We start from the raw sequence: 14,728 nt of genomic DNA, 5'->3' as shown, positions 1-14,728 counted from the left end.
CTGTCTATTAAATTGGTTTCTATCTTTATCTTTTCAATATTATTTTAACCTATTAATAACTTAATGTTAATTAGTAATTTTCTTGTGGACATTTATTTTACCTATATATATATATATATATATTTTTAATGCATCTTTTAATGAATTATTATTCTTTAAATTCTGTTATGTAATTGTATTTTTTTCTTCCTCCTCACTATTTTGACAAATGAATTATTGAATGTTATGTTTCTCTAAATATTATGTTTTGTTATTGCATGCATGTGAATATTATGTTTTGATCTTGTGTGCCTAGATTTAAGATTCAAACACAATGTAATATTGTTAATGAATAAATAACTGTGAACTGTGAACTGTGAACTCAGCAAGCTTCGTGGCCTAAACATGGTACTTGACTGAAAAGCTTTGTATTATATCACGATGGTATAAAATACTATTATAGGTATGGCAAACTGTCACTAATTTATTTTGAAGCGGATGTAGAGTAGACAATGTAAACATGTTAATTTGTGTAGGTAGTAAGTTTACTTTACTTCATAATATCAATCTAATTAACAATTGAAAATTTTCAGTAGTTTTTCCCAATAAGTACTCGTAATCCAAGATTAAGTTTGCTACGATTTTCACAACCTCGCCAGTGTTATTTTAAAAGTCAAACTTTGATGAAATGACGTTTACCTAACCCTTGGAGTGGCAGGGCTATTCAAATCTATGCACTTATCTTGGCCGGACTCTAAACTCTAGGTCCATGGGGCCCCAGCGCGAACAAGTTGTTCACAGAAATCGCGAAGCGTCTGGTTGAGGTAACTGGTGACCGAAGAGCTGGCGACTTCCTCGCACAACGAATCAGCATTGCGATACAGCGAGGAAATGTCGCTAGTATCCTTGGTACAATGCCTCAAGGGCCTATTTTAGACATTAGCTAGCTTTTAAGTTTAGTCTTAATTTCTTATATAATTATGTAAATATGTTCATGTAAATAAATAAATTTAGATAATCTATTAAACTGATATTTGCGAAGTTCTTTTTAATGAGACACTCTACGCCATAACTTTATACATAAAATGTACTTGTCTATTGACTCCATTAGTTACATTTACGAAACGATTATAAGTTGTCTTTAATCCGGTTCGAAGGACCAATTTGGTGATCCTTCTGGTTGGCAGTGTAGCACTCGCGTTTGTGATTAATTGGGTATAATACGGCATTTTGAACCCTTGATTATTTTATATAATTATTTCTTTCTCAACTTACAAAATTAGTAAGACATATTAGGTACTGAAAGTACTTAGGTAAACTCAAAAGTACCCAATTTGTCAGTAGATAAATGTGCGATATTCACATTATATAGATATTATTTTTGAACAGTGTATAACAATAATCTAGTAAACAATACTCTGGCACACCCAATTCGTCAGTAGAAATAGGCAACAACTTCGAAAAATCTCATATTTTCTATTGACTAACTGGATGTCTTTAAACATACTTTGTTTTGTCTACTGAAAAGCTGGTTGTACCAGAGTATATGACTTAAACAACAGAATAACCACAGATTGAATCATTTATTTTTCTTAATATGTACAAACCAAATTACACTTTACAGGAACATAAACTTTGTAGTAGGTACTTCGTTCAAGCCCGCCAACTCCTAACGAAAACCAAGATGGCGGCTAGCGCGGTGACAGCTGTCAGTCTGACGTCCCGCAACGCCGCGGCCGCGTTGCACATGTCCCCGAAGCATTGGCAGACGGTTTCTAAGTGGTCCTTGTTGTCGGCGGTGTAGCACTCGCGTTTGTGCTTCACCCAGCCGCAGCCGCGGGTTATTCGGACCTCTGGCGTGTGGTTGGGGTGGAGAACTGGAAAGAAAATAGTTGTTAGGACTTCTGTATTTATAAGTAACTAGCTTCCTCTCTTCTTATGCGCACTGTCAAGGAGTGGAATTCCTTGCCGGCGGCTATATTTCCGAGCTAATATAACCCGGCAACCTTCAAATCAAGAGTGAATAGGCATCTTCTGGGCAAGCTCACTCCATCGTAGGCCACGTCTTTGCCTTTGGCTAGTCAGTGGCCAAGATTTTTCGACAAAATTGGGATGTTTTAAAATAGTTCCATGGGAGTCACGCATGTATCCTGTGGAAGACACAGGGTCAACGCTGTCAATAGGAGTGTCGTGTCGCACGCACGGCGCAATAATTAGTCCTTCTGATGATCCCGAAAGTAAATGATTTGCAAAAGCCGCAACGTACATTTTTAGACTAAAATGTTATTCATTAGTCACATTCGAGAAGTCCTACCCATTACATAGGAACTTATGATATCTTAGTTATGTACTTACCTTCCTATCGGGATGAAAGTTACTTAAAATCCAGGGCTACATTACTCATTGTTATCAGTTGAGGAGTGTCTTTTCAAAAGGACTTATTTGTATAAGTCAACAAGGTTTATTTCTCTAGGAAGACATAGATAAAAATAACCTCTGTTGACTTATAGAAATAAGTCCTTTTGAAAGACACTCCTCAGTTGGTTGAGATAAAACATGGATAAGTAAAGTAAACACAATACGGTTTAAGTCAACTGGGAATCGTTCAAGTATAAGTTTTGATAAAGTTTTATTAAATTGTAGGAAATGAAATAAAGACATTATGTACTTCCGAATTTACCTGTATGTTACTTCCTGAATTTGGTAGACTCAGGTATTAGGTAGCTAATACTGATGCTTCAATTAGGCAGTTGTTCCTTAGGTAAAGAAAGTTCGTTGGTTATGAATAAGTCCTTGATTAAGATAATTAAATTTACATACATACATACATTCAATCACGCCTGTGTCCCATGAAGGGGTAGGCAGAGCACATGAAACTACTCAGGTTTCAGTGCCACTCTTGGCAAATAAGGGGTTGAAAGAAAACGAAACTGTGACACTGCAGTGACAGGTTGCCAGCCTCTCGCCTACGCCACAATTTAACCCATATCCCACAGTCGCCTTCTACGACACCCACGGGAAGAAAGGGGGTGGTGAAATTCTTAACCCGTAACCACACGGTTAAATTTAATGTTGTCAAACTTTAAATTAGAATAGGGAATTCTTAATCTTCATCATCATCATCATATCGGCCTTTTGTCACCCACTGCTGAGCATAGACCTCTCTTCTAGTATGCCACTTGTTTTAATCTTACCGATTACCTACTCGTATTTATGTATTACTGTCCTCAAAACAATCACTTTAATTCCTTTTTAACAAGTCTGCAAGTGTTGTAATGTGAACACTACGAGACACCATTTAATATTTATCGACTTTAACACAGACAAAGCTGCAAGGACGAAACTAATGTAGACATAAGTACTTTTTCCCCTCACTAGCTCGGAAACACGTGTTTTGCATTTTATCCACTAGTGGGTAAAGTAATTTGAACTTGAATAAAGTCAAATTAACAGCTTTAAAATTGATGAAAGTAGGTGAATCTAGTAATAAAGATGATTTACCTGTGCAACTACTGGAAGCAGTGATAAACGCATTTTTTGCGTTGTAGTTTCCACGCTATATAGAGAGGGGAAAAGTTTTGTGTTACACTCGGGTGCAAATGTATTTTACTTCTCGTGTGTTAAAAAACTCGTAAGTTCAGGATTCTATTTTCGAACCACTCGCTTTGCTCGTGGTTCAACTATAGAATCCTTTCACTTGCTCGTTTTTCAATTCCACACTCGGCGTTAAAATACAACTTTGCCCCCTTGTATAACAAATAACTATTTTTTGCAACATGTCAGAATTGGCGCATTGCACGCACTGTTAAATCTGCATTATGCGACAATTCGCCTTTGTGTCACCATTAACGCCCGACACGCATTGACTGCATTCTGCAATTTATGTCACGTGACTACATTACATTATGTTATGTACCTCAGAGGACCTTTTGGGGACACCGAAGTTCGCAAATTGAGGGATTTTCCACTGACATACCTGTAAAGAGGCACATAAACTGACGCCTGTAATCCCAAAAGGGGTCGACAGAGCACATGAAACTGCACAAGTCTCACTCTTAGCTATAAAACGAAATGATGATGTTGAAGTGGCAGGTTGCCCACACCACAATCAAACCCATATTCTATAGTCGATTTCTACAATACTCAAGGGAAAAAAAGAGGCGGTGAAATTCTTACCTAACCTACCACCACTAATGAAGACGTAGTCAGTATGTGATTGAATTGCCGAGTAAAATTACCTTAATTGGCGAACTTAAGCGTACCCAGGGTGCGTAGCCGAATGGCACAAACGCTCACGAAACGAAACGCTCGTAGATATCTATCTCTATCGCTCTTGCGTATTGGCGCGACAGAGCCAGACTACCTTTCGCGGCGTTTCGATTTCGTTTCGCGTTGCAGAAATGCCATTCGGCTACAGGACCAGTAAACCCTCGGTCCTTCGGCAGTATAGACTCTGCCTACTTGCGTTCCAGGTGTCAATCTTTAGACCCAATCTTAATTAATGGTTTCGGCATAAAATATGCTACTGGGAAACGCCATCTGACCTTCGAACCCGAAGGGCAACTATGCCTTATAGAGATTAGTCCTGTTTCCTTACGAAGTTTTCCTTCATCGAAATGCGACTGGCAAATATCAAATGACATTTCGCGCATAAGTTCCGAAAAACTTATTGGTATTACGATGATTCGAACCCGTGACCTTGGTCAGATTTTCTAACTGTTAGTTCATTGTATACTTTGTTAGTTTATTACTTATATTGGAAGCGCTGGTGGCCTAGCGGCAAGTAAGTACGACTTTCGTTCCGGAGGTCGGGGGTTCGAACCCCGGCTCGCACCAATGAGTTTTTCGGAATTTATGTGCGAAATGCCAGTCGCTTTTCGGTGAAGGAAAACATCGTGAGGAAACCGGACTAATTCCAATAAGGTCTAGTTTACCCTTTGGGTTGAAAGGTCAGATGGCAGTCGCTTTCGTAAAAACTAGTGCCTACGCCAAATCTTGGGATTACTTGTCAAAGCGGACCCCAGGCTCCCATGAGCCGTGGCAAAATGCCGGGATAACGCAAGGAGGATGATGCTGAGTTCATTGTATACTTACTAGTCTGTGTGATTTTCCTGCAGAAGAACTGTTTGCTTATGCTGTTGGGTAACGCCTTGCTGCAGTCGACCACTGGTATGATGGCGTTCATTCTGGGCAGGTGCAGGTCCAAACACGCTGAGTTGTTCGCGCTGTTGCAGTCGAAACACTTGATGGCTTCACCTGGAGAATATTCCGTGATTAGGTCCCGAGATTTGGCGAAAACCCACAAACCCACTTCAAACGTACATTTAATAGATTAGTTAGAATAATTAGATGAAGGATTAAGGTAATTAAAAACTGATCAATATATTTTTAAGATATAATCCAATACTAGTTAATAAATAAAATTTTCGACAAAAATATATATAATGTTAATTGTTAAAAGGCGTTACTCAACACGGGCATTTCTTGCTTACAGTGTAGCACCATTTTCAGTATCATATTTCATACCTATTTTTTGAGACGAAGAATTATAAATTTGATCAAAATTGTGACGGTCAAAACCGTTAAACTAATTTATATATAAATAAATAAATAGTATAGGACATTCTTACACAGATTGACTGAGCCCCCCACGGTAAGCTCAAGATGGCTTGTGTTGCAGGTACTCAGATAACGATATATATAATATACAAATACTTATATACATAGAAAACATCCATGACTCAGGAACAAATATCTGTGCTCATCACACGAATAAATGCCCTTACCGGGATTCGAACCCGGGACCGCGGCGTAGCAGTCAGGGTCACTACCGACTATGCCAAACCGGTCGTCGTATGTATAACCGCTAAACAAATTTATATATTGCTGCCTTAAACTACCGGCTACAATAAGTAGATATTTATTTCATTTTATGTGGCGAGGAGCCGGCTAAGTGCAGAAGCGTGCTTAGTTTCAACCGCCTTCTAAATTTAATAAACTTAAAAGCATTGCTGGGCGACTAGAAAGTATAAAAGCTAACTAAAATGGATACTTGCATGTAGTAGAGAAGAACACTGGCAAAATAACGCTAATAATAACGTGCGCTTTGTATGTCATGATGAACGCCTTGCGATTCAAAATAACAAACAACGATTCAACAAATTGCCCCAAATTTTTCCGCAGGCGCTTTACTATTTAATCTTAATAATAATAAATTGCAAGCGTAATAAAAACTTCGATTTTATGACTTATTTCCTTAACAAATAAATTCAGGTACAAGACATAAGTCTTAACTTAAATTAACGAATCGTTTCGCTTCAACAGAAGCTGCTTGCGAACTGTGACGAAGACGGTTGTACATCAGTTTATAAGTGTGTCACTTATTGTGCGCCATTTGTACTTACAAAGGAGCAACTGGTTTCGTTCGGATCGGATTCTAGGTGGAAAGGTATTCAGGTCTGGGAAAGGAAACATTAATAAACTGGTGCATATATTTGCGAGGCGTTTGTGGTATTTTCTTGAGTGAACCGACCAGTCCCGTCAGGTGACTGGGCTATGATTGATCGAGTCTAGCATCTTCTGTTTCGGTATTGTCTGTAGCAACGGCTGCCGCGGCACTAAGCAGGGCCAGATATGTTCTTGGACAATTTATTTGGATGATATTGTTTGCGTAGGCACGCCCCACTACAATCTGCAGTGGGTGTATGCAAATCAGTATAAGTAGACCGATTTAGTGATCCTAATAGTGTAGTTATTATCAAATGGCCATACTACTTAGATGTCCTCAAATATTGTATAACATATTTCTAGGATCATTGAAGCGCTGGTGGCCCAGCGGTACGAGCGTGTGACTTTCAATCCGGAGGTCGCGGGTTCGAACCCCGGCTCGTACCAATGAGTTTGGATCTGTTGTCATTTGATGAGTCGCTTTTCGGTGAAGGAAAAACATCGTGAGGAAACCGGACTAATTCCAATAAGGCCTAGTTACCCCTCGGGTTGGAAGGTCAGATGGCAGTCGCTTTCGTAAAACTAGTGCCTATGCCAAATCTTGGGATTAGTTGTCAAAGCGGAAGACATGCTGCGCCGACCCCAAATGAATGGGATAAGGGCAGGCGAATGATGAGTTGTCAAAGCGGACCCCAGGCTCCCATGAGCTGCGGCGAATGCCGGGATAACGTAAGGAGGATGATGATATTCCTAGGATCATTCCAGGAACTTAATAAATCTAGTTTTACGATACCCATGGGAATGGTTTATTATTATTACAAACTTAACTACTAGTTCTACCTCTAGTAATATTAACGGACGACCAGCGCCAGCGCTTAGCCACTTTAGCCAGCCTAGCCAAAATGACAATCATTGACGCTAGACGCCGAACGAAACGCAGTCTGGCTCTGTGTCGCGCCAATAAGGCAGAGGGATAGAGATAGTTAGCTACGATATTGATATTATCGTAACGTAACTATCGAAAGCGTTTGTGCATTTGCACAAATACCATTTTTTTTTTCAAATATATCACATTTCATAAAAGTGGCGAAAAAAAAAGAAATGCTCAACTGTACCATATGCCGCGTGTTGTGCTCGGTGTCGAAATTTCTGCTCCAGATTCCGCACTCTGAACCACTCGCTACGCTCGCGGCTCATTATTAGAATCTCTCGCTTGCTCAAGTGGCATTAGGTTCAATTAATTATTAATTTGGATTTCAAATTGAAAGCCAACATTCTGGATATAACGAGTTTCTATTAACCAATATTAAGTACCTACTGAAACGCTTCACAGTTCATACTAGTTTATTAGTAAGTACAGTCAACCAATTGGAACCCTAGGCCACTGTAGAACTATGTCATAGTGACGTTATAAACCAGATTGCAAGTAATCTCTTACCGCTTGTCATTTTGACATGGTTGTAGAGTGGCCTAGCCTAAGGGTTCCAATTGGTTGAAAGTACATACACTGTTCCTACATACATCTGTATGGCGGTCAACCGGGATTTGAACCCGGCACCACTTACGCGAATTACAGTAATTATGATAATCTAATATCCTGAGTCTGGTTGCGTGTCTGTCTGTCTGGATGATTACCTCGTGACTCGAGTCTTTGTGCGGTCTTTGGCCGTATGAAGACAAAGAAAAAGGTAATAATGGCAAGACCAAGATAACTTTGCAACGATTTGGTCAATTATTTGTGTGCTATATATAATACACTGGTACATAATAAATATTATGATTATGATTCGGTGCCTCACTCATGGCTGAGGCGGATATTGGAGCTGTATAAACTTGAAGCAGCTCTAATATGATATTTTGGTGCGTGGGCGTCCCAGATATCGCTGGTGCGAGGAAGCCCTGAAAGACCTGTTCGCGCTCGGTGTACCCAACTGGCGTGAAGTGGCGCAGGATAGGGCAGAGTGGCGACCTCTTGTGTCGGAGGCCAAGATCCTTTTTAGGTCGCTGAGCCAGTGAAGTAAGTAAGTAAGTATACTAGTAGTATAGTAGTATTTTGGCCACTTTCAGGCTGCGAAACAGCGCCATCTAGTTTTAAGCCTAAAAGCCCTATACATTTTAGGGGTACGCTTTTTTGTATGGGCTTTGTCTGCTGCGCCGCGGTCCCGGGTTCGAATCCCGGTAAGGGCATTTATTTATGTGATGAGCACAGATATTTGTTCCAGAGTCATGGATGTTTTCTATGTATATAAGTATTTATATATTATATATATCGTTGTCTGAGTACCCACAACACAAGCCTTCTTGACCTTACCGTGGGCGTCAGCCAATCTGTGTAAGAATGTCCTATAATATATGTTTTAATTTTTTTTTTATTTGTCAGTCCGGTATTAAATCGTTCATGGTTTGGGGCTAGATAGATCTGTGTAAGGTGTCCCCCATTTTTTTTATTGAGAATGTTCTGCAAGTTGTACATTTCCTGTCGGACTTAGACCTAAGGGACGGCCTTAGCGTCTGACACCTAAGTGCGTCTCATTAGAGTCACCGTGAAATATACACCTTGCGAGGTCTAACCTCGACCTGATTTCTGAGATGAACCAGCGGGCGCAGCACACTAGTTGGATGAACAGAGATAAAAAAAACTCATAAAAACATATGTATAACTGCACTCTCTACTCTACACTCTACTGCACTTAAAAAAATTAAAATTTTGAGAAAAACCCCGACCGCGACATAGTAGACCGATTTTCATGAAACATGACTAAGAACACTCCCGACTAACTCAGCTTTCAGACAAAACAAACCGGCCAAGAGCGTGTCGGGCCACGCTCAGTGTAGGGTTCCGTTCGTTCCGTATTTTTCTCAAAAACTACTGAACCTATCAAGTTCAAAACAATTTTCCTAGAAAGTCTTTATAAAGTTTTACTTTTGTGATTTTTTTCATATTTTTTAAACATATGGTTCAAAAGTTAAAGGGGGGGGGGACACTTTTTTTTCCTTTAAGAGCGATTATTTCCGAATATATTAATATTATCAAAAAACGATTTTAGTAAACCTTTATTCATTTTCATTTTGTGGTTATTATTAATTAATTCCCCTCCTACATGTGGTGACGTCTTAAGAGGGCTTTCGTGTTAAAAATAGTGAAATCGCAACCGAACGCTCGATCATACTGTGTGTGGTATCAAATTAAAGGGCTTTGCGAGTAGTTTATAAATATATATCACATTATAGGACTTTTTCTACTTGGTCTAACAAAATATGAGAAAATGTCCAAAAGTGGTAATAATTGTACCGGTGAAGGCTCGTTTTCAAAAATTGGCAAAAATCAATAATAGAAATTTATAATCACTAAGGCATAACAGCAATTTAAGTAAACGTTGCAGATTAATTTAGTACAAAACTTACTTCGATGTGATGTAGATTTTCAAAGAAATTGTCACTTAATTTTAGGTAATTTCTGAAAAAATTGAATTCGCCTTAGGCTAGTTTACTCTTTTTCAAAAACTTAAAATAAAAATCTAGTCTGAAATGATTGTGGTACAGGATATACGAATTATAAATTTACCCGTTTTAATATTCAAAATTGTCCAAATTTTACAAATAAGATCGACTGATTCAGCTCTATACGTGCGTTTTTCTAAACGTGCATTAGAGAAAAATTCATAATTAATTTAGTGAGTTAGTTTTCAAAAATCCAGTCTTATAAAAATCAAGATAATAAGATGCTCTAACTGGAACTTGATTTAAATAAATCTATTGGATAACGGAAAGTGTAGTATTTCACCGACTAAAACTATCAATTTTACATTCTTTTGACGTTTTTTTTGAAAGCAGCCTTAAGAGCTTCACCACCCCTTTTCTTTCTGTGGGTGTTGTAGAAGTGTACTGTAGTATTTATACCTACTTTATAAAGGTTTCATTCTCACTGCAATACCCCAATTCTGTTTTCTTTCAACCCCTTTATTGCTAAGAGTTCAAGCTTGAGCAGTTCTGTGTGCTCTGCCAACTTCTTGTACGTAATTCATTCCAAAATAGCTTGCTACGGGACAAGATTTTGCTACGACATGCTACGATTCGTAAGCATGCACGTAGCAAGTCAGATCTATGTGCGTAGCCAAATGCATAAAAACTCAAGCAACGCTCACGATAATACATTTCTTTCGTAGCTATCTATCTCTATCGCTCTTGCGTATTGGAGCGACAGAGTCAGACTACATTTCTGTCCTTCGCGTCGCAGAAATGCCATTCGGCCACGTTGCTTGATCCATCAATTTAATAAGCACTTTAGATTCAAAATCATCATTTAAAAAGTCAATTCTACCAATCAGCTTTGGGCATGAAGTTAAAATTTGTATGAGTTTACTTTGCACTCCGGGTAAAAAACAACTTTCTTATCCATTTTCGAAGAGAGCCTATGGATGTGTTGAGAAAATCCTTTCACTACGCAGCCATGTTGCAACTGAAATTCCGAAACTAGAAATAACCTAGTTTCAGGGAAATAAAATAGCAACAACATTGTGTGATGGTATGTCAACTTCAATATTTTATATCGGGTGATCGGTTCCGTAATTTGGGGTGAGTTGGGCTAAAACTGACTTTCAAAACTCGATAGCTAAGTAGGTTTGCAAACTAAATCGTGTACATAAAATATAATAAGTGTTCCGGACGTTTGTATTTTAGTTTTTATTTTTATTTTGGGTAGTTCCTTTTCATAATTGACGATTATCTATGCAAACACGGCTACGCTCTTTCTCATAGACGTGAAATAATCGACTGATAGGGGGGAGCAAAGTGGCACTTTTCTGTTCAAGGACTTAATGTTGCCAGTATAAAACATGTTCTGTTTTAGAATTCTTCGCTACGCTCAGGATTCAATAATTTTATTTCAATTACGCCCTTGCGAATAATCATATCAGCAAAATGTAATTTGCACCCTAGCACAATCTACTATTTTCATGATGTCTCTTCCTCCATCTTATGCGCGAGTAAGTATATTCATCTTTGATCATCAGTGATCGGAACTATGGGAGCAAAACTTTAACAAAACTTGCTAAGTGGACATTAGAGTACTTACAGCCATGAAAATATGAATACCCTTGTAATAATGTATTAGAAATCTTGGATTCAGGTATATAATCAAATTTAACATTGATCTAAAAATAATAATCTTGGTTTTATTTTAAATTTATGTCCGCTCTAAGGTTTTGTTAAAGCTTTACTCTCATAGCTCCGATCACTGTTGATCATTATAACCTGAAATCAGGAACGTTTTACTAGTATAGGAAAAATCCTTCAATGCAATAGGCTGAATAAAAACCACATTATCTAATTCAAAACCTACCTTGGCATGACATAAAAACACCCAAACACAAACGCGACTCTAACCCCTTTTAACAAGATCCATTCTTCTTTTATAATATCTGGAGTATTATGCTCACGTGAGACTACAAATTGGTTATGGATTCAAAGGATTTCTGCCCCTCTGGGGAAGGAGTTATGGTTGTTTGTGTGGTGTGTTGTGTGTCTGTGTGTATTTTCGTCCTGGCGACCGCAGATTGGAGGAAGTCCTGCGTTATATCAATTGGGATTGCAATCGTGAGAGTACAGTGAATGAGGTGTTGGTTACTCTTGACAATGTCCGTAAAATTAAACTTGTGATTTTTATTTTCTAATTTGATTTTACATGAAATTAAAAGATATAAACGGATTTAATATCGCGTTTAATGAATTTATAACACTTACCATTTTATTGTAGGTTTAACAGAACCGTCGTTTCAGTACAAAAAAAATATTAATAAGAAAAAACTACTATTTAAGAGTAACAATTAAAGAGTCACCATTATGACCATTCCATGTATGAAGGCAAAGTTTTTGTAATCATGAAATCCACCACAATCTTCACTGTTACGTGGAAACTGAAAGTGGCTTATAATGGTCATTTTCAAAAATTTTGACCCAAAATTAGTGACAGTTGTTAACAAAAATTGACTCGACGTCAGTTTTGTGCCGGTAATAAAGCATTGTTTTTGTGTTAATTACATAAACCACAAGCAATCATCTACATTTAGAACATGACAAATTATTGTTTAAACAAATTTTATTCCTAACTGCCATCACAAAACTGACATCGAGTTAGTTTTTGTTAACAACTGTCACTAATTTTGGATCGGAATTTTTGAAAATGCCCTAATAAGTATGCGTCAAAAGTTGAACATACAGAGGCGTCTGTGAGCGTAGGTACAACATATTTTTAAAGTAAAGGAAGGAAGGATTAAAGGAATTGAGAGACGGCATGGAAAAACTCGCACACATCCAGCAGGCCTCCATGGCTGTGTTGGTCAGCCTTGGTCATAGTGGCTGCTTCGGCAATGCAGAAAGTCGAAAGTTTGAGTTCGCGAAATTTAATTTAAATTTTTTTTTTCCTAGCCTATAATTGTATCCCACTGCTGGGCAAAGGCCTCCCCTTTCTTCCGCCATGCCACTCATCACGATTTGCCGCCTGCTCCGGCCAGTCGCTGCAAAATGCGTCGAGGTCATCCCGCCATCTTTTCTTTGGCCTACCTCTGCCCCGGCTAATCTGTGGTGTCCAGTCGGTAGCCAATTTGGCCCACCGATCTGGATGCATTCGGCAGACATGTCCTGCCCAATCCCACTTGAGCCTTGCAGACTTAACACCCACATCTACAATACCAGTTTTGGAGCGCAGTTCGGTGTTCCTAACCCGATCGGTTCTGCGGACTCCAAGTATGCTGCGCTCCATTACTCGCTGGCAAATCTTGAGTCGGGACTTTTGGGCTTTAGAAATATGAATCTTAAATGTTTTACAGATGGCCTATCTTATTTTAGCTTATAATGACATCTGAATAGCCACATCCCCCTTCGCCTGTGCACAGGATACCACCGTTTACAGACACGACACGGGGATCACGAAATATCCTCCGACTATTATATGATCTGCCTACATACGTGGCGTTCTCTAGCAAAAGGTTCCAGTGGCCTGTTTCACCACAGTGACCTGACACTTGACATTGAAAATTTTGTGCCTAGTTCTGGGTTGATAATTAACATTATTACTCAGCGTCAGTATTTCATTGTTGAACCGGCAATGTACGGCGAATGTACGGTAATTTTGTCTTTATGAGTAAACGAAAACGTTAGCTCGAATTTGACAATGATATTAAAGTGAACAAAGTATATTTATACACATACACATACACACATACAATCACGCCTGTATCCCATAAAGGGGTAGGCAGAGCACATGAACTACTCAAGTTTCAGTGCCACTCTTGGCAAAAAGGGGTTGAAAGAAAACGAAAATTGTGACATTGCAGTGACAGATTGCCAGCCTCTCGCCTACGCCACAATTTAACCCGTATCCCACAGTCGACTTCTACGACACCCACGGGAAGAAAGAGGGTGGTGAAATTCTTAACCCGTCACTACACGGTATATCTGGGGGCACGGTAGTGCCCCCGCCAAGTCGAGCAAAAAGATTTATAGTTTACCCAATTCACCCAAGTGATCAGGGTGGCTAGCCGAATGGCACAATCGCTCACGAAACGCTCACGAAACGAAGCGCTAGTAGATATCTATCTCTATCGCGCTTGCGTATTGGCGCGACAGAGCCAGCGGCGTATCGCTTTCGTTTGGCGTCGGAGAAATGCCATTCGGCTACGGGGCCAGGCCCCGCCATAGATAGAATACGCAAGCGCGATAGAGATAGATATCTACTAGCGCTTCGTTTCGTGAGCGTTTCGTGAGCGATTGTGCCATTCGGCTAGCCACCCTGAGCTGAGTGAACAGAGTCGACTACAGGGTCATTTTTATTTGAGAACGCCACATATGTGGCTTTCCATCTCATAATGGTCCTTATTCTCCATATACAAATTGTACAATCAAGGTATTAAATATGGTTGCGGACAGTGCCAAGAATATGTATTCACAACCTTATCACATCAGCAATAAAATCTTGTGTAAGTACATAACTACATATATTTGGCACGTTGTTTCACAAGGACCATTTCATCAGAATATCGTTGGAAATTCCACAATTAATTCAGAGGAACATGCTATCACCCTATACCTTCAGTCCAAAATATTCCTGATGTAGCTCTTTTAAAAATCTTTGTATCATAAAATAAATCCGATCCTTAAAAGAAGAACACAATCTGCGGGCCGATTTTTGAGTCTCACGCGTTCGAATTCAGAAAATTGTCACTGAAAATAATAGGCAAGTCACCGTTTTCAACCGGTATTTTAGTGACAGTGAGACTCTTGGCCCCCTCTTAATCATAATAAA

General features: G+C 39.1%; 1 protein-coding gene across 1 annotated transcript; it reads right to left on the bottom strand.

The window, feature by feature from the left end:
* Positions 1-1,549: 1,549 nt before the first annotated feature.
* LOC125231444 lies at positions 1,550-6,384 on the bottom strand. Its single transcript, XM_048136902.1, has 3 exons — positions 6,036-6,384; positions 5,074-5,235; positions 1,550-1,856 (listed from the first exon to the last, which is right to left on the bottom strand). Exons 1-3 carry the CDS (start codon positions 6,094-6,096, stop codon positions 1,633-1,635), a joined length of 447 nt encoding a protein of 148 aa, XP_047992859.1. The 5' UTR covers positions 6,097-6,384; the 3' UTR covers positions 1,550-1,632.
* Between the last annotated feature and the right edge of the window lie 8,344 nt (positions 6,385-14,728).

The sequence above is a fragment of the Leguminivora glycinivorella genome, chromosome 11, assembly GCF_023078275.1.
Source record: "Leguminivora glycinivorella isolate SPB_JAAS2020 chromosome 11, LegGlyc_1.1, whole genome shotgun sequence".
In the NCBI taxonomy this organism is placed as follows: domain Eukaryota; kingdom Metazoa; phylum Arthropoda; class Insecta; order Lepidoptera; family Tortricidae; genus Leguminivora; species Leguminivora glycinivorella.
The sequence above is the reverse complement of the archived record's forward strand: the minus strand, read 5'-3'. Positions and strand labels throughout refer to the sequence as shown.